Genomic DNA, 21292 nt, shown 5'->3' on the forward strand with positions numbered 1-21292 from the left:
TATTATTTGTAAAAGGAAATGTCTTTTTATTATTATGCTTATTACTGTAAATTTAAATAACATCCAACATTATATTTGACTTGTTTCAGATAATAAACACACAAGAAAACAAAAACCAACACATGCACATATGAATGGATGCAGCCCTAGCAAAAGTCATTGTAATGTTAGAGGTGCAGTCCAAAATACTTGGCTGCAACTTTAACAATAGTCTAACAAGAAACATAATGCAGAGGAAATTAAATGTAATACATTTAATGCTCATAAAGTAAAAGGCTAAGATCTCAACATTTTATATTTTGTAGTTCTACTAATGCTTAGTGGTTGAGAAATTGATAGTAAAATACATCTTGCTTTTAAATTAAGCTCTATGTTGATTATTCAGTAATGATTTAAAATGCAGCATTTCAGTGTTGACAAGTAAAATGTAATACCGTTTTTCCTTCTCAGCAAGTTTTCCCCACACAAAGCTGCAGCTCCAAAAAATTCAGATTCTGTGATTTGGGGCACATTTTCCTGAGTCAGTTTTTTTTAGCTCTATGGCTTCAAACAAGCAAGCAAGCAAAGACACTTGCTAAGTTTTAACTATTCAGCATTTTTAAAATGATTGTCATATTTTGGTTAATAATATTCTTCAGTTTTGTTTCCTATTTTATTATCTTTGTCATTTTATAAGAACTATAGTCTAAAATGCAAGTTATAGTTATAGAAAAATGTTTTTATACTTCATTCAGGCCTCCAGGTCTTTGTTGATAGCAATTTACTTCCGTATACTTTGTATACATATCACCTTGAAGCAAGCAATGTCCACGGATTTACAAGAAGTACTGAGCTGACCTACAGAACACAACCTGGGATACCTCTAGGAAATCTGCATTTAAATCCAGTCTTTCCTGTTGGGCCATATTCCATTTCTTTTAACTGGACAGCCTTATCAAATGATACTGGTCCAATAGAGAAATATATTTTGACATGCATTTCTTCATTTGAACATCAATCTTGTGGCCAGCATGAAAGCTTGGGAACCTCTATCACTGTCTGGAATTTAGTTCCATTTAAAAAATACAACTTTTATGTTCAAGCATGTACTAGTGGAGGCTGTTTGCTAAGCCAGCAACTGTCGATAATTACTGCACAAGCTCCTCCTGAGGAACAGCTACCTCCAGTCATACGAAATATCAGCTCTACTGAATTGGCTGTAGAATGGTTCCCACCCAAGAAAACCAATGGTACGTTTTTGTGTTTTATTCAGCAATTTGGGGAGAATTGTACTGGATCTATATCAGATTTTTTCCTGAAAACAGGATAAGTCCATTGAAGGCGACTGGTATAAGACTCAGTGAGACTTATTTCCTCGCCCCCCACTTACTACTTTATTCGTAGTCACATATGGGAAGTGGGGGATAACTGAGGGGTACACCACACACTTTGCATGTAGTTGGTCTTGATAGCTCTAGATAGGGCTGGAGAAACCAACTTGAAACTTGCTGCTAGCCAGTCCTGGAATGGATGGACCTCTGAGTTGAGTCAGTATACTAGATCCAGTGTTCTTTTGATAGTGTGTCACACATTACTGGCAACATAACTTCTCTTCACAAATATCTAACTGCTTAATTTCTGCTTAAGAGAATGCATACTTATGGCCTATAGTTTTCAGGAGTAGAAATAAAACTCTTGGAGGTCTGCAAATAATTGTTGAGATAATGGGCAGTTGGTTGCTTATATGTGTTATCTCTTGCTACCCTTGAAGAACTAAAAGAGAAAGTGTCAGGCCCACTAAGTAACCCAGACCAGGACAGCAGCTAAAATTATTTTTATTGAGAGTAGTTGTAATTACAGAATCTTCCAAGTCTGATTATGCTGTACCTTCTCCTGTTTCTTAAAGTCCAGTAAATTTGGGAGGCATGTTCTTGACCCTTTGCAGAGTTGGGTCTTTTCAACTGCTCCTTTCCAGAATTTATTCCCTATTATTAAATAGGAAATCATTCAATTGGACATGAAACTGTAAAGTAATTAAAAGTTAATCTCAACAAGCCTTCGCATTCTGAAGGGCTATCTTGTTCTTCTCAGAGGCTGAAGTGTATATAGGCTATGATTATGATTTTCCTTAGTATAATTGATATTGGCACACTTCCATCAAAGAACAACTATTCACAAATGCATCTTTGGGAGGATGAGTTAGGAAGATATACTTTAAGTCACATCAGTTTCAGCATTAGATATAGTAATGACAAAAGGACAAATGTAAATATTTTCAGAGAAATATACAGTACTTGTTTTGTAAGCTGCCTGCTTTCATTTCTAGGTGTAATTATTAGGTATGAATTATATATGAAAGGAGGTGTACAATCCAATGGAAGTCATGTTCCCTCTGAAAACTGTATTTTCCAAACCAATGGATGGTTCAATCTTCATCCAGTGGAAGGATCTCTAGATGAGAAAGCTTTGATACCACTTGTAACTAGTACTGTGGTCACTGATTTGGAGCCATTTACAGACTATGAGTTCTGTGTTTTATCAGCAAATACGGCTGGCAGCACATTTTCAAATTGGACGTTGCAAAGAACAGCAGAGGCAGGTAATTATTGGAGTTTACATTAACACAATCATTTAGATCAATATTTTGGAAATGGCTTTGAAACTTTTTGCTTGTTTTATTTTAAAGTAGGGGTTTAAATCTAAACTGTCTTAATTTAAGTTGATTTTTTTAAAAAGTTTTTTTAAAAAAATGAGATATGGCAGCCTGTAATGTTTTGGCTTTCAATGGAAGCCATACATGCTCCGTAATATCAAAGCTTGGTTTTACAATATAAGGTTTACAACAGGTAGATATTGATTGCTAATGTCTTTATACTCATGCTTTACTTATTTTGGCTAATGATATTTAGGTGTTTTTTTTACTGTGTTCATTTAAATAAATTAAATAAATAAACCTCTGAAAGACTTACCTAAATCCACTGATTTTCATTAAATTTATACTGAACATTAATTTATGAGAATTTGCTGAGAGCTAGAATTTCTTAAAGCCAGAGAAAAAGTTACCAAGGATACAAACAGAATCTACAACTTCTGCAAGAGGGCAATTAATTCTTTATGTTGCTTTGGCCTTCATTTCCTAGTTGTGCCATTTCTAGAAATCTTTAACTAAATTTGTGCCAGGTAAGGAAGGGAATCTGAATTGATAGGAAGAATTGAAAAACTAGTCTTACCGATTTTACTTTTTTGGCTGGGCAAATTAAATAATGGCTTCAAGCCAAGGATTTCATTTTTATTTGTTTGTGAAATTAAAACTTCCAGCAGATTTTTCTGTAGAGTGATATATAAGAAGTGTTTCCAAAACACTGCCAATTAACAGTGCCTGTATAAATTCTAAAATATGTGATTATCTTTTATCACACACCAACAACACACACAGAGACACACACACACACACACGCACACACATAGAGAGAGAGAGAGAGAGAGAGAGAGAGAGAGAGAGAGAGAGATGTACTCTACTTTGCTGAATTACTCAGCCTTCCTTTTAATCAGGTTTTCTCAGGTCAAGATAAGCCTGTGCTTTACATGAAGCCTATATTGTGTTTAAAATTTAAGTGGTGGTTTGCACCTTATAGAAAAAAAAAGATCCAAGAGTTTGCTTATAGCTGGAATCATTTACTTTGAAGTTGTAGCTTTTAAAAAAACATATGAAAATTCCTTTTAGACCTGAAAATTAATTTCTGCAAGCTGCTTATTTAGGAATTGGATGCAAAGAGCCATTTTATCAAGTTTAACAGATGGTATTTTACAAATATAGTGGGAAAACGTGCCTGACACATGTTGTTCATTTATTTTATGATAAATTAGCACATTTATTTGTGTTTTAGCTCCTGTATTCATGCCACTTCCATCAGTATTCCCTCTTTCACCATATTCTCTGAATGTGTCTTGGGAAAAGCCGGGAGATAATGAAGCAAGAGGAGAAGTGATGGGGTATAGCGTCAATGTAATTACCGAACAAAAAGTATTGCCAATGTTTTCTCAGGTATTATTGTTATTAGCAATCTGTTTTCTCTGCTTATTGATGTATGGATCCTCTAAAGTGGTCCCAATCTTTATGGCCATGCCAAATTGAAATTTGCCAATGGAGCAGTGCCTAGATTTATTAAAATACAGTGAGGTATCAAAGTTGTTATGGCAAACTGCCCAAGGTGGATCTGACTGTTTATCTGCATTGCTTTCAAAGGGAAAGAATGATTTTTGAAAGACTGTTCTGAAGTTAAGTTGTCCTTTGTGAATATAAATATGTGGTTTTATTCTGAAAAGATGTTCAACAAGCCTAATATGGATATGTTGTTGTTGTTAGTTGCAAAATTGTGTCTGACCCATCATGACCCCATGGACAATGTTCCTCCAGGCCTTCCTGTCCTCTACCATCTTCTGGAGCCATTTAAGCTCATGCCTACTGCTTCAGTGACTCCATCCAGCCACCTCATTCTCTGTCATCCCCTTCTTCTATTGCCCTCAATCTTTCCCAGCATTAGGCTCTTCTCCAGTGAGTCCTTCCTTCTCATTAGGTGGCCAAAGTATTTGAGATTCAACTTCAGGATCTGGCCTTTTAAAGAGCAGTCAGGGATGATCTCCTTTAGGACTGACTAGTTTGATCACCTTGCAGTCCAAGGGACTCGCAGGAGTCTTCTCCAGCACCATAGCTCAAAGGCCTCAATTCTTTGGCGCTCAGCCTTTCTTATGGTCCAACTTTCACAGCCATACAATGCAACTGGGAAGACCATAGCCTTGACTATACGCACTTTTGTTGACAAGGTGATGTCTCTGCTTTTTAGTGTACTGTCTAGATTTGCAACGGCTTTCTTCCCGAGGAGCAAGCATCTTTTAATTTCTTGGCTGCAGTCCCCATCTGCTGTGATCTTGGAGCCAGGAAAATAAAATCTGTCACTACCTCCATTTCTTCCCCATCTATTTGCCAGGAATTGAGAGGGCCAGATGCCATGATCTAAGTTTTCTTAATGTTAAGTTTCAAGCCAACTTTTGCACTCTCCTTCTTCACCTGCAACAAGAGGCTCTTTAGTTCCTCTTCACTTTCTGCCATTAGAGTGGTATCATCTGCATATCTTAGGTTGTTGATATTTCTCCCGGCAATCTTAATTCCAACTTTTGATTCATCTAGCCCTGCCTTTCTCATGATGTGCTCTGCATATAAGTTAAATAAGAAGGGCAACAGTATACAGCCTTGCCGGACCCCTTTCCCAATTTTGAACCAATCAGTGGTTCTGTGTCCAGTTGCTTATAGGTTTCTCAAGAGACAAATAAGATGGTCTGGTACTCCCATCTCTTTAAGAACTTGCCAGAGTTTGTTATGATCCACACAATCAAAGGCTTTAGCACAATCAATGAAGCAGAATAGATGTTTTTCTGGAACTCTCTATACTCTCCATAAAGGGGAATATGGATATATCATTTTCTATTTTTCTGCTTCTGCCTATAAGACTAGATATGGGCTGTTTTCCCTTTGCCTGTTCCTTTTTTCAACTGACTACTACTACTACTACTACTACTACTACTACTACTACTACTACTACTTATTATTATTATTATTATTATTATTATTATTATTATTATTATTAATGATGCTTGGTTGCACAGTCAGACAGATGTTTAGAATGTGTTTGACAGTTTTAATCAACTTATTGTGTTTTTCCTAAGGACCTGGAATAGGCTAATGGTTGGTGTTTGATGGTGTTAAACGTATTGTCACAGGATGTACTGTAAGCTGTTCCAAGTAGTGCTGCCTTTTGCAATTGACTGATAGTGATTTTATTAATGCTGATGGCGTTCAAGTATTCTCTTACCATTTTCTTGTTTATTTTAATTTTTGTTTCCAATCTGTTTTTTGCAGTGGTTTTTTTGGTATGTTGCGCTATGGTTTCTTTTTGTGTGAAGACTGGTGTAAAGTCTGAGTTAAGCAGCTCTACAGTGTCCTTGATTTTTTTTTTGTAGTTAATATGTTGGAAGAAACTTTTTTTTTATTATCCTTGATTTCTGTTGAAAATTTTTGTTCATTCTGAGCCTTTGCTTTCCTGACTTCATCTTTACATGTTCTGGCTTTCTGCTGATAATTGGCCTTAGTTATGTGCCCCTCTTTCCATTTTTTGTATTTGTCCTTTTTGTCTTTCAGTTTGTCAGAGAGATCTTTGTGCAGCCATGCTGGTTTCTTCTTGAATTTCTTGTTTTTCTTTTTCAGTGGTATTGTACTGGTATGGGCTTTTATGATCGCATTTTTGAGAGTTTCCCACACTTCTTAGGTTGTTTTCCACTTTAGGATTTTCATCCATGGGATCTTTCCTAGGTTCTCTCTGAGTTTGTTAAAGTCAGTTCTTTTGAAGTTCAAGACACTGGTTGGATTGTTTCCTGTTGCTAGTGTTTGCATTATGTTAAATTCCAGTATGATGTGGTCACTTTTGCCCAAGGTTCCAGAAACTTCAACTCCCTCTATCACTTCTTCTCTATTAGTTATAATTAAGTCCAGTATGGCTTTACGTCTAGTTCCCTCCTCCACCTTTTGAATGACAAAGTTGTCAGCTAGATTGGTTAGGAATCTGTTTGATTTCCCGGTCGCTGCAGAGTTTGTCTCCCAGTTGATATCTGGATAGTTGAAGTCTTCATTACTATTGTGGTATACTTCCTACATACATTTGTTAAGTTGGCAAAGAGTTCATCTATTTTTTCTGATTGTTTGGGTGGTCTGTAATATACACCTATGGTAATGTCACATTTTTCCTCTTTTATATTGACTCATATGCATTCTGGAGAGATTTTATCTTTGATGATGTGCGTTTCTGTAGATATGTAGCATTCTCTTACATATAGTGCAATTCCCTCTCCTCTTTTTGTAGACCTGTTTCTTTTGAACAATTTGTATATATCCATCAGTCCATTCCATTCATGGGTTTCATCCCACCAGGTTTCTGTAATACCAACTATGTTATACCCTCTGTTGTGTACTATTGCATCTAGTTTGCACTGTTTTTTCGCCAAGCTTTGAGCATTTGTATATAAGCATTTAAAGCTTTTATTGCTCCAGTTGTTTTGGGATTGCACTCAAGGTGCCTGTTACTACTGGCATTATTTTTTGTTTCTTTTGCCATAGTTATTCTATTTCCATCTGTAAATCTTTGCATTTTTCTCCAGTTCTTTCTCTTTTAGTCTGCTGTCTCTAAGTATTGCCATATCCATTACTCAGACTTTCTTTTCTTTCTTTCTTATTGATAGCTAGTAAATCTGACGTGTTATTTAGCAGGTACCTGTCTGTTTGAATTCTGAAGTCTCAGAGCAATTTAGCTTCATTTTCTATGAATTTATCTATTTTATGGTCCCACCAGTTCTTGCTTGCAGGCAAATTGTATTTATTGTAGATCTTCCAATGCACCATTGTTGCTAGGTTGTCATGCTGTTGTTTGTAGTCAGTCTATGTTATCTTCTTACAGCGGCTAACTAGGTTGTCCACTATTTTTTCAGCTTCTTTGCAACTGTGGTATTTGCTGTTTATAGTTGTCTTCTCAATATTATTATTTTATGCAAATTTTAATTCATGGCTGTTGTGAAACTTGAAAAGCATTATTCTCATAGCAAAAAATAAAATTGCTAACAACCTAACATTTCCCTGAAATCATGCTGCTAAAGTATTCTTTTTGGATTTGAACAATTAAAATGTTCATTCTCTTTCTAATTAATGATTCTCCCAGGACTTTTCATACAGCAGCTCCATTGACATAGAATACGGCATTATTCTCTAAGGGCCTTCAGATGTTAATGGTAGAGGTGCAGGGATTTTTATTAAGGAACCTTCTGGAAAAAAAATACCTAAGGGAAACTGGATCCAATATATGCACAGTGTTCCCAATGATTTGTCAGACTTTCAGCCTAAAATGATACGCCCTTAATGGTATTGATGATGTAAGCTTACCTTTTTGAATAGATGGCAAAAATATTTTCTCAGTATAATTGAATAAACTTTTTTTTATTCAAGAGTTCTCCTCTTTTCCATTTTTCCATTTTAATGCTTTTCATTTAAGGTATTTTAAGGTAGTGTGCTGGTGCTGTCCCTCTTGATTGTAATATATAGTAATGATAACTTTTTCTATTTAAAAGGCAGCATGTCCTCATTTTAAATATTTTCTAGCTTTGTCTGATTCCAGTGCAAGTTGGTTAGATTTCATCACATAATAGTGATACCACTCTCTTGCATAATCTGTACAGTTTGCACAAATAATTCCTCTCTTCTACAGCTTTATGAGGCAATAATTTTTCCCCCTCATTTGTCTACTCAGGAACTGGATTATTACCTCATAAAGTATCATGATGAACGTATTATAATTTAATTCTATAGCATGTTGAACTTTTTCCCCCCAAAATATTGCTAGTTCTGCTAATGGTGCTTGGCAAACCCTGGCCAACCAATTACTTATTATTAAATATACTATCATACTCATATAAAGTAAGAGAAGCGCTCCCAGACTAGAACATCTTGAGTCTCTTTATTTTGCAGACTTTGTATATTGCTGAAGCCCATGAACAATCCTATGTAGCAACTGGACTGGAACCATACAGAATGTATTCATTTACCATTACTCTCTGCAATCGAATTGGATGTGTCGACAGTAAGCCCAGAATGGGACAAACTTTAGCTGCTGGTAAGGGAAAAGAGATGCTGTGTTATGCTTTTATTATATTATATGATTAATTGCAAGTTAAAAAATATATAGTGTATTTTCTACATTTTTTTTCTTCCATTCAGTTCCATCTGATTCTTGGAGACTACCTGGATAATAAATTCCCTGTGGTTTTCTTGGCAAGGTTTTTTTTTCAGAAGTGGTTTGCTATTGCCACCTTCCTAGGGCCGAGAGAAAGTGACTGGCCCAAGGTCACCCAGTTGGCTTTCTGCCTAAGGAGGGACTAGGAGGGAATAAATTAGAAAGATTTAATTAAGCCTTTTCTTAATTAAGTCAATTACCCTGTTTTTAATGTTTCCTACAAAGGTTGCTAGCGGTAGTGATCATATCGATAGACAACTAAATAACACATAAATTAATATGCAGCCCTTCTAGAAAAACATGTTTCCTTTGGATGTCTATTGTGATATCATGGCAAAAATCATACAACACTGGTGTTACTTTGTTGCAGCAAATTCATCAGGCAGATTTAGTCAGGTTTACAGGGATATTTATGCTGTCAGCTAAAAGAGCTATTCTGGTACTTTTTCTATCAATCATTGTTATATAGGAAGCTACCTATTTGCCCATTTGAACTTGTTATTTTACTTGGAGATGCTGGGATTGAACCTGTGCCCCTCTACTTGAAAAAAAGAGTGTGCTTTTATTGAGTTGTAGCAATCAATAAAGTTAACTTAAAACTTATCTTTTCCTGTGAATATAATTGCTAACTCATCTATTTTGGCAGGCCTTCATTTGTTTTAACCATGCCACAGAAATCTAGATAAAGTTAAGGTATAAACCATGTTTCACAAAGTATCATAGCTAAACTAAAAGCAACAAAACAATACTGTGGCTTAATGCAGTGTCAAAATCCAGGTGTATATGACCTAGACAGGAAGGAGCTTCTTGTAAACTAGCTTTTATATTTGAGGTAGAAGTCAACACTATGACATAGTATGTTATTATTTCCTGTCTTTCCTCCAGAAGCATAAAGTAACATGTTTAGCATTTTTTCCTCCTTTTCCTTACAAAATAACCATACAATGAGATTATTTGGGCTGAAAGACAGTAACAAACCTAAAGTTGCCACTGAGTTTCCATAACTCAGTGATGTGAACTTAAGTTTGCTCAGACCTACTTCAGCATTTTAATTATACATTGTATTGCTGCTTATGTTGAACACTTTGCTATATAAATACTGAACACATTTTTTTTCTTTTTTTGTAGCAATTTCTTATCTTCACATTGTATCCCATCCATCTTTTTTACTTTGGATGTTGCCTGCCATTTTTAAAATATATATTTAGTTTTTTGTATTTTATTTATAAATATTTAAGAATATTAAACATTTTGTATATGCAATGTTAATTCTTTGATATTAGATGAAAATTATTTTTCCTACTCTAGATTGAACTATTTCCTCACAACGTATTAAGTCTCCCAATATAATAGATTTTATGCCTTGCTACACAAATTCAGTGGGATTATGACTAAATATATAAGAATATGATTCCAATCATAGGCACTGGCAAATAGAGTAACTGTGATTGTGAAAAATGACATATTTTCAATATGATGCAATTTTGTACATCATAATCTTATAACATTCAATTTATTTTCTTACTTTATATCTTTTTCTATGGTAAGAGAAGATTCTCTCCGTCGTAGTGAATAAGTATTACACTTTTTATTTGGAGATTGTCGTTTAGTCTTCCAGTCAAGTTAATCATTATAGATAGAAAATTAACATCTCAAAGAAAAGGCAACTTTTCTTTTTGCATAGAAGAGTTTGTGGGACTTTGGTAAGAAAAGTACAATACTGAAATACTATAGTCCCCGAACAGCTTTGCTACTGATGATCCCTCCCTCCATTTTAATTGGGCAAGTAGGAAGCTGCAATTCATATAATTCTTAAACCTAATGTTAGTTTTCTGAAGTTCCACAGCTGAGCAGTTTAAACAGTAACTAATGCAATTTATATAGGATCTTTATTAAAGAAGAAGCTTCCTTACCTGTGTGTCATTTTTAAAATCTGAATTGTTCATTGAAACCTGACAGCCTGTTGACTTCTTCAAAATTAATTTCTTTCAAGCAACAAATGAACATCTTAACTTTAATTATGATGCGCAAGAAAAAAAGCAATTAACAAGCATATATAAACCCTTCCCACCTCTATGGGTGGTATGTGCCTTTTTTCAATATTGGGTCTTCTACCAGATGCCTGGTAGTTTGAGTGTTAATCTAGGACTTCCTAATACTTGCTCTTCTGGACACAGAGTTCTGATGTTGCTCCTCAGATCTCTTGGAGACACTGTCCTAAGTCAGGAGTCACAGCCTCAAGTGCTGCTACCCCCACTGGTACCACTTTGGCCTTTATTTTTCTACATCCTCTCTAGTTCCTCCTTCAGGTCCTGGTACTTCTTCAGCTTCTCATATTCCTTCCTGATTTTGCTGTTCCTTGGCACCACATCATCTATCATCTCTGCTGTCTTGTGATCCTTGTCTAATACAATGATGTCTAGTACCTGTCCAGTACCTGTCTGAGCATGTAACCTACAAACTAACATGAATAATATCAGAGAAAACCATCTGAGTTTTTCCAAACACTTCCTTATTCACACAGGTTGATTAGACTATTTTCCCCACTCCCTTAGTAGAGAAAGTAAAGATTGCATTGTAGAGAAAAAAAGTTTGACATTTTATTAAAATCAAGAGTTCAGCAGAAGCATTGGGAGTCAATAGCATCTCCTGTATACAGATTCTGGACCTTTTAGCAGGTAATACTATCATATGTATTTAATCTATTTTTGTTTTTCATTCTTACATATTTTCTTTCTTAGCCATCTGTTTTTTAAATTGGAAATATTGGATAAAAATTACACTATTGTAATTTCTGACATGAAAGTAAATTCATAAAAAGTGATAGGCAATAGCCGTGAAATCCGAGTAAATATTGTTCAATGAAAAATCACCAAATATCACTATTAAAATCAGGTCTGACATTCATGCAAATCTTACTACTGTCTGTGCTGCCAGTGGGAACAGCTGGTGGCTGAAGGAAGATAACCATTTAGTTATTGTCTCTTGCTCATGTGTCAAAATAAAAGTGAATATTTAGACATGCAGGGGGGCTGACAGGTCCATCTGTGTTGGTATTGCCACAAAAAACCTGCAGAAATAGAAGTATTGTCACAACCAAGCGAGGAAAGAACTTGTGTAATGTTTGTGAATATTTCTGTCTTTCCTTGGTTTGCATTGTCATGAAGAGTAGAGTCTTAGCATGAGAATATACTATTAATATTTTAGAAAACTTATTTCAAGAATTAAGAGAAATAACAATAAAATAATACAAAATCATTCCCACACAGTGTGCAGAATGTACAAACAGAATTCTTATACCTGAATTACAAGCAAATGTCCAAATTCCCATTGCTGCTTAACAATCTGTTCATCCTCATGTATTTGTTTTTCTAGGTATTCATCATTGCCAGTGAAGCTATGCAGTAGCATTCATAAGCAACCATTAATTTAAAATACTGTAAAAACTTTAAATGGCCTGTATCTAATAGACTTCCTTTATGTGAACCTGAAATAAACAATGTTATTGATTAGATAGTCCTGCCATTGCAATTCTGAATCAATGAACTAAACATTTAGAGGTCATTCAACTGAATGATACTATAGCCAGAAAAAAACACGACACACACCTCAGTGCTATTATCAACCCATGGTGATTATGTTTATACTTTGAAACTAATAATACAGATTAGATTTTTAGGGAAACTAATGGCTAATTCTGGTCTAATCATGAGCAAGCAATAAAGAGCAATTCTGGTCTAATCATGAGCAAGCAAACAAAAACAACAACCTGGTAAGGTAGCTTAATTTTAGTAAATCAGCCAGGATACCACTGAATTGGCTCTTTTCTTGATCAAAATTGCTCTTAGAAAGTAAAAAATAAATAAATAAATACATAAGCTGCAAACCAATACATAGGCCTTTAGATTAGTTGTATTCATGTAATTCCTCATTCTTCCATACTGACTTCCAGCTATATTGATACATAGCATCTTGCAGGTTATAACATTCTTGTGAGAATTTAATGTAGTTCAGATAATCATTACAGTATTTGTTAAATTAATGGAGAATGCTTAACGGCTGTTTGTCAAAGCAGTTATCTATAATGTCCATTCTGTTCTAGATTGCAGCCAGTAGTAAGAAAGGACCAGATTCCTTTCAGACTTGCTTGTGGTCAATATGACAGGTAGTGGAGTAGTTTCATAGATTAAAATGTTTAATCTAATCCACCAGGTCTCTTCCTATCATCTTAAATTTATATCCAGGCATTTTTGGTTCCTCAGGGTTATCTATACAAATTTTAATTTTAAATGTCTTTTAAATTACTTCTTTTGTCAATCTTGTTTAATTCAGAGGGAATTTAGAAAGAAATATTTTGAACATCATGTACTTTGGAAAAGTATATGCCACTGATCAAAACCATGTGCTTTTCCTGTCTTATAATGATTACTAAACATAATACTCTATCACAGTCTTTAAAATCACCCATAATTAACAAACTAGTAATTAGTGGTACATTAGAATTTCCTTTCTCTGTAAAAAGTAAAACAGGCAGGCTGTTTTCCACTGGTTTGAAAATACACAATGTTTGCATTCAACTACATAAAAATCTGTCATTGTGAATGGGACTCAAAGAGATTAAACAAGTACGCTTGATATGTTAATTTATTGTTTTAATTACAGCAATGTTGTATATATAGTCATTAGTGTATACTAATATTTTTGTACCTTTTCATTCATAATGCATAAACCAATCTTTCTTTCTTTGCACTTGCTGGGGGAGGGTGCTTGTTGTTCCTGCTTTCATAACGTATTGTTTGTTCTTAGATATGAAATCATTTTTGTTCACTTCTGTCTTAAGTAACACCTCATTAAGTCAATCATTTTGAATCCTATGCTGAAAAGTGAAAAACTGGCATATAAGTGCAGCATTCCATATTGTGCACAGGTATATATGTATAAATATTGTCATATGCCAATGCATATATACATGTGCCCAGACATGGACATGTCCATGTGCTCCTCTCTTCTGTCTCTTTAAACAATCACAGAACACACTAAAATGCCTTTTACAGATGTGTCATATGTTTGCCATCTTCAATTAGTCCCCCTTCTTTGAATTTAACTTCACTTGTGGCTCATCACAAGAGCCTTGGTGGAGCAGTGGGCTGATGCCTCCTTAAGTAACACCAGCTGCCTGCAATTAGTGCAGGTTCGCATCCCACCAAGCTCAAGGTTGACTCAGCCTTCCATCCTTCCGAGGTAGGTAAAATGAGGACCCAGATTGTTGGGGGCAATAAGCTGACTTTGTAATAATGCCGCTTGGGGGTGTGTGTGAAAGCCCCAACAAGCAGGCATATACATAGAATGAAGGCTACTGCTAAGCTTGTAAGCCGCCCTGAGTCTTCGGAGAAGGTCGGGATATAAATGTAATAAAAATAAATAAAAAAATAAATCTACTAGTGTGACATCTACACTCATGAATGTGAAGGTGATGCTAAGACCTAGATAGTAGTGGTGATAAGAGAAGAGCATAAATGAAGAATTGAAGCTTCTTTAGGAAGCTAGAGATCAAAGTAAAATATGTCAGTTTCATTTTTGATGAAAACTCACAAACAGCATTAGAAATTGTGTGATAAGTTTGCTTGGTTAATCTTCCCATTATTTATTTCATGACTATAGGCACTGTGTTACAATTAGAGACATGAAGCATAATCTGAGAAATTTAGATATGACAGATTACTTAAATAACTTGTGAGATAAACTGTAACTGCTCAGTTTTTTCTCTTGCCAGAAATTCTCTGGCTACAAATTGGGTGCTCTTTCTCCATCACTGTAAGAGCCAAAACTTATTTATTTGTTCTCCCCAAAGGAACATATTTCACTCCTTATTGTGCAAATTATTCTGTTGTCAGTATGTCAAATTTGCATGGTCTTTAGGCTGAGTTTAAGTTGTATTTCTCTTGATTAAAAGCTTTTGGTTCAAAGCAATACTTTTTAATTGCCTAATGATATAAGTCACTTCTTAGGAAAGAGCCATGCATTTAGGAGTTCATTTGCAATATAACTGAAAAATTCATTGCATGGCAGTAAAACAATTTACTGTTAATTACAAGGAGAAGAATTTGCTGTACCATGCTCACAGATTGCCATGAATCATGCAGCACTCCTAGAGATTTATAACAGATGTGTAAGTGGGATGAATTAGCAGGGTTTAATAACAGAGACACAAATCATGCAGACTTCAAGGAGCTTTAATTGATATACTAGAATGTGACGGGCATGAATCACTCAGCCATTCAACAGCTCTGTAACATATGGTCAGCTCAATATGCTGCATCTTAAATCGGTTGGTGAGTTGTTGGTTGTCCCATATGGTGGAAGCAATATATTTTTAAGGACTTTTTTTAAAAAAAAAACACCATCACATTTACTTTTTTAAAAAATAAAATATGATTCAATATGCTCATAATAAGGTGAACTCTTAAAACTTGTTATGTATGTTTAAGACATATTACATACAAATTCTGTAAACAGATTTTCTGAGAGAGCTGCTTGGAAGGTTGCAGTTTTCAGTGGAAACATGTAGTTTTAATCATTCTATGTATTGTTACACAGAATATATACCTTACTAGACCTGAGTTTCTTGCCAGTGCTTTATCTAAACTCACCTGTGTCTTCTCTACTAGAAGAATTTGTATCATGAAGGAGTTCCAGGGAGAAGAGCTAACATACATACATACTTATCATTGCAGCCATCTCACTTTACAGTCTAGAACAGTCTTTCTCAACCTCAGCAACTTTAAGAAAGGTGGAAAGCCCTGGGAGTTAAAGTCCATACATCTTAAAGTTGCTGAGGTTGAGAAAGACTGAAGTTTAAGCACTGCTGCAAAAAAATGGACTTAATTTTCTACTATATAAAGCTCCCTTTCACTTGTATGACATTTTTTATGATTGCTTATTGTTGGGTTTCAGCATTTATGTTAGTATTTTATTATGGTCTTTCAATTTATTTCACTTTTAAAAATCTGCATTGTTGTAAACTATTCCATAAAATTTCAATATACTATTACTATGTTGTATTTTAAATACAGTACAACCACAGTTTCAGATTAAGGGAAGAGGTTTCTTTTAAATGTGACATCTCTTGAAACATTTAAATTAATGTTTTCCTGGAAATGCTTAGACGGCTCTATTGCTGACTAACGTTTCCTTGTCTGAAGTGCCAGACCCAATCTATACAGTCAGGCCTAATGATCAACCTCTCTAGGTTAATGTGAAGTCAGCTGGGATGATGGAGACCTTACATTGCTGAAAATATTCCTGGGATATAACAATAGTCAAATCTCTCGAGTGAATGAGTGATCTTCCACTCTCTGGGCAAGCCTCCAATTACACATTTGCTTACAAAGTGAAATTGTGCATGAGACACAAATGCTGTTTTTTAAAAATGGATAACCCTACATGTCACTATTCAAAAGGTTGAAATTATAATGAGCAGTTGGCAAAGCATAAATGAGACTGTATCTTCATGTTACTCAAGGTTCTACTAGAAATGTAGCTATTTAGAAATTTGATGAAAGAGGAAACTTTAAGAAGCATATTTTTTGAGGTAAAGCCAAGAGCACTAAGTGCTACCTGTATAATATTTCACTGAGGGGTTCCTTTTAGTATAAATGCATGAAAGAAAAGTAGACCAGTAAAGATTTAGTAACTCTAATACAGATGCATTTTTATTAGCTTTAAAACCTGACATGCTATAGGAAAGCTTTAGCAGCTGCATTAGTAAACCTGACAGATTTGCAAAAAGAATTCACTATCTTTAGAAGCACGGTTGCCAGAATTTAATGTCAACAATTAAAATTTATTTTGATCCTCACCTAGTGTTTATTACTGTTTGTATACACAACAGACCTTACTAATACAGTGATGCACTATTAGATGGAAATACCATCTGTTCACAGTGAAATGTTGGCATCTGTCTTAGTTTCTAAAGCTAAAATGATATTGGTTCAAACAAAACAAAGTTAACTGCTCTTTACTTATCAACAATTACATTTTTCTTTCATGCATGCAGATATAATGTGCCCATGCAGAGGCTTGCACACAAACATATTTGTGGAAGGCTTTATATTTTTAAAAAAATACTAAGCTATAAAATGATAGCTATACTTGATGTATCTTTAATATGAAACTATGGATTGTCTGTTGTTTTGATTTTGGGGGCATTCTCTTGTAATGGCAGACAGTGTAATAAATGTTTAATGTTTGAATGCTTTAGTTTGTCAATTATATTTTTTTTTACTGAAGAAATTTTAAAAGCCAGATATACTTAAAGTATGCAAAATACAATTCAGTCTATTAAAACAAAAATGCTTTTATAGATGTACTATCTACAAAAGACCAGAATAAATTTACAGTACATGAATAAAATGATAATTGCAACAGGTATCAGTCATAGCTTTAGGAAATATATATTGTGGCTGTTAGCTTCTATTGTATATTGCATAAACAGTGATATTTTTTATTTTTTATTTATTTTAATCTCATTTATATCTCGCCCTTCTCCGAAGACTCAGGGCGGCTTACAATCTAAGCACAAATCAAATATGCTTAACAATATAGAGATACATGCTCTTTATTATTATTATTTATTTATTTATTTATTTATTTATTTATTTATTTATTTATTTATTTATTTATTTGTTATCTAAAGCAAGCATGTCAAACTGCCAGCCTGTGGGCCGGATGCGTCATCCAAAACTACGCCCACCCTGTTGCCGGCAATGGGGAAAAAGTTGTGATACATTGCGCAATGTCACATGACGTCGTGAGTTTGACATGCCTGATCTAAAGATTTCCCCCCTCTACACACACATGTGATTTGTTGATGTTTAAATTTCAGAAGAATTCTTTATGTTAGGGCACATACATTGTGAATAATAAAAAACCATGTTATTTACAATTCTAATCTTCAACCAAAGGTGTTGTTTTCTATTTCATATATTATGAAATAATATTACTATTTAATATAGCAATGATACTATTTAATATATGTACCACAGTGCATTAACTGTAACTACTACATTTATTTGTGCTGGAGTAGACTTGAAAATGATTAAAAAATCAATATTTTCCCATCAAGGAAGTAAATGTTACAATGCATCTAAATAATTAAGTGTGCAAGTGCCATAAAAGCTTCAAATTTGGATAGGGAAGATGCTATAATTACAGTATAAGCCTCTCCAATTTATTATGAGAATATATTTAAGGAAGGTTTGCCATTTGTTCTAAAGATGGCTATGTGTATTCATTTTAGGCAATAATTAATTTTACTGTTCTGTTTTAATAGTTAGAAGCTGAATTGGAATATTAAATCCTGGCAGTTGTATTCAAAATGCTGACATAGCTGAATAACTCCAAAGGTGAAATTCCAATTGTAAAGTCCGTGTTTCTTTGTGAAACCTGTGCATTAATGCTGCATTTCATTAGTGCTCAGTGCTACGTATGTGGGAAGGCTTGTAACCTCACATGTCAGAACTTCAATTTCAACAAAGTAAATTTTGACCAAAGCAGTATGATACTAATTAGATTATGAAGTCATAAATGATATCTGAACAAGAATTTATAATGCATAGTTTTTTTGACTCCCATCTTTTCCTTTATCTTAAAGTAATCTTTCTTCACACTATACAAAAATAATAGCAGTACATTAGATGTTCATATAAAAATGCAAAAAAATGTTTATCGTTTTATATATCAAACACTTTAAAGGTATATTATTAATTTATTATGAATGAAGATCTTGCTGTTAACTCTTAACATAATGCCCTGAATGAATTTACAGGATGCATATTTTACTTCACATTCTCTAAATGAATTATGTTCTGTATGATGACGGAAGCACCTGACTTTGATATATGTGGCATAGTTTAAGATTCCTCATGCAGAAAGCACCATTGCAGAGTAAATTTACAAAGTAAGACTTGCTTAGAATTCACAACGGAACTTTATATCTGCAGGGATCTTTATATCTGCAGGGATTATAATGCATTCAATAGAAAAAGGGCTATTGTATGTTGCAATTAACCATATAATTGTCAGCATAATCTGCTACACCCAGATGTAGAAAGCTTCAGTTGGGGTGTAAGCCTTGAAAGGTGATTGCATAGATAGAGAATGTGATTAACAACATTATGTTTATATAACCTGTAAAAAATATGTTCACCAAAATAGGAAAATACTTATTTTGCTCTTTTACCAAGCTCATACTGCATATGCTGTCCAGACAAAGCACATTAATAAATGATTTCTAGACAGGGCACAATTTTTCTTAATAACATTCATATATGCATATACATGCAAAAGTATTATGTGGTACGCAGCTATGATCATTCCCAGTCCAGTTGCAGTACTTTCAAGTGAGAAATTATCCATCGGATCTGAGCTTAGATTTTCAATTTCCCACATTAGTGTTTATTCACTTTCATGACTGCAGATAATCTGCGATTTAAGGAGACGAAAGTCTGTGCAAAAAAACTTATAGATTTTTTTCATTTTAGCCAAGTTATATGTGCATGCATATTTAAAACACAGGTAAATGCTATGTATTCATAGTAAATCCAAGCATGTAGACTTTTGCATCTATAAAGGCTTCTTATGGTAAAGTTTCTATCTTTAGAATTCATGTATACACTAGCTCAGTTTGGTTTTTATGACTATTATTCAGTTTAAGATAGCACTATTGTGTTCTAACAAAGGAATAAACTACACCAATGTCAAGTCAATAATCATGTTATATTTGTGAGTCTTTTCTGCAGATATCATTGTATCTTCTTGTTCAAAGGAATTACTTGAATTTATGCCATAATGTTTGCCTTGTTTTTATTATATTAATGTGAAAATAATTTGTGAACAGTAAAAGAAAAAGCTAGGAGTGCTGTTCAGTTAAACAAGCAATTGGCAGATTGTAGTTTTCCATTTTTAACAGTTTAAATATTATTATGTACAGTGGTATGACTACATAAAATTCTAAGGGAGTTTGAAACTATATTGTGAATAGTTCCTTTGGTAATACTTTTTAGTACAAAGTATTAATCTTTCTTTCTTTATTTCTTTCTTTCTTTTTTCTTTTCTTTCTTTCTTTCTTTCTTTCTTTCTTTCTTTCTTTCTTTCTTTCTTTCTTTCTTTCTTTCTTTCTTTTTCTTTCCAAATAGCTCCAGTTCAGCTAATAGCACCTAACACTGAAGGAATTAACAACACTGTAATAAAGATAACTTGGTACGAGCCTGAAGAACTTAATGGACCTCCTCCAGTTTATCAACTGGAAAGAATAGATATATCTTTAGCAACATCGGATGTAAATGTAAAGAAAGGAATCCGTTTCCCAGGAAATGGGTATTACAAGTTTCCAAATTCTATGTTGCCTACAAACACCTACTTTACAGGTAAGGAAATTTCATTCATTCATTCATTCATTCATTCAATTTCTATATCCACCCATCTCAGTCAATAATCCTGGGCAGTTTACAATTCAAAACTATATTATAATCAAACCACTAAAAACATTTTAAAATGACAAAACTATAGGAACATCCAAAATAAATATATATAGCAGCCAAGATACTTGGCCAGTTATCAATACAGCCAAGAAACAGTGCCATTGACACATTCAGCTCTCCAATCTTGGGAACATAGTTGGCCTTACAATAGGTTAACAAGATTGGGATGATTCTACTTTCCAAAGAGGATGTTCTACAGTTCTGTGCCACTGTGGGAAAAGCCCATTTTCTAGACCCTGCCAGCTGATATGCTTTGGCTTAAGGGTTCTGCAGTATGTCCATTCTACAACATCTGTTTGGACAGGTAGAGACTCTTGGAAAAAGGTGATCCCTCAGGCACCCTGCCCTCAAGCCATAGTCTATAATATGTTTATTTCAAAACCCTTTGGGGTACATTCTGATGGACATTTTCTTTGGATGGATTTCCTCCTCCATATTTTACTTTTTTACTGTTTTCCCACATAAATCAACATTGTTTTTAGAATGCCACTCTTCAGAATTCTTTTTATGTATCTTAATTTCTGGAGTGAGAAAGTACGGCATTATTTGTTCACCAAAGAAAAGCAAGTACTCTTCATCAGTGACATTTAATTGCACATGATATTTTTGTAAGTTCACACTACAGCTCAGTTGGTAAGGGATTTGGGAAATTTTTGCCCAAGGGACACTTGTTTCTACCTCTGTCCAAATCTCGAGTCAATATTTCATCCTTTTGCTAGGATACTGGAAGTCTACTTAGCCAGGCACAAATTTCTCTTTTATGTCCTATATGTTAATAGTATTCCATGGATCACAGGAATTATACAATGCCCATCTTTTAATTGGATTAGAGGAGGGTTGCATGCTGATTTTGACAGCTTTGAAATGTAAACTTTGCATACTTAAGGGGTCGTACCACAGACTGATGTTTCAGTATCATTAGAATAGAATAACAGAATAGAA

At 34.3% G+C, this 21292-nt stretch overlaps 1 protein-coding gene across 1 annotated transcript in view; it reads left to right on the forward strand.

Moving 5' to 3' along the window:
* USH2A (usherin) overlaps positions 1-21292 on the forward strand; it is a gene marked incomplete at both ends in the record, with an annotated part of 493855 nt that overhangs the window by 106647 nt on the left and 365916 nt on the right. Inside the window, 5 exons of the mRNA XM_081312822.1 lie at positions 735-1229; positions 2306-2578; positions 3867-4024; positions 8546-8690; positions 20006-20236. Coding sequence (XP_081168948.1) covers positions 735-1229; positions 2306-2578; positions 3867-4024; positions 8546-8690; positions 20006-20236 — 1302 coding nt within the window. The remainder of the gene's footprint in view (positions 1-734; positions 1230-2305; positions 2579-3866; positions 4025-8545; positions 8691-20005; positions 20237-21292) is intronic.

The sequence above is a fragment of the Vipera berus genome, assembly GCF_964194415.1.
Source record: "Vipera berus genome assembly, chromosome: 1".
NCBI classification, from domain to species: Eukaryota; Metazoa; Chordata; class Lepidosauria; order Squamata; family Viperidae; genus Vipera; species Vipera berus.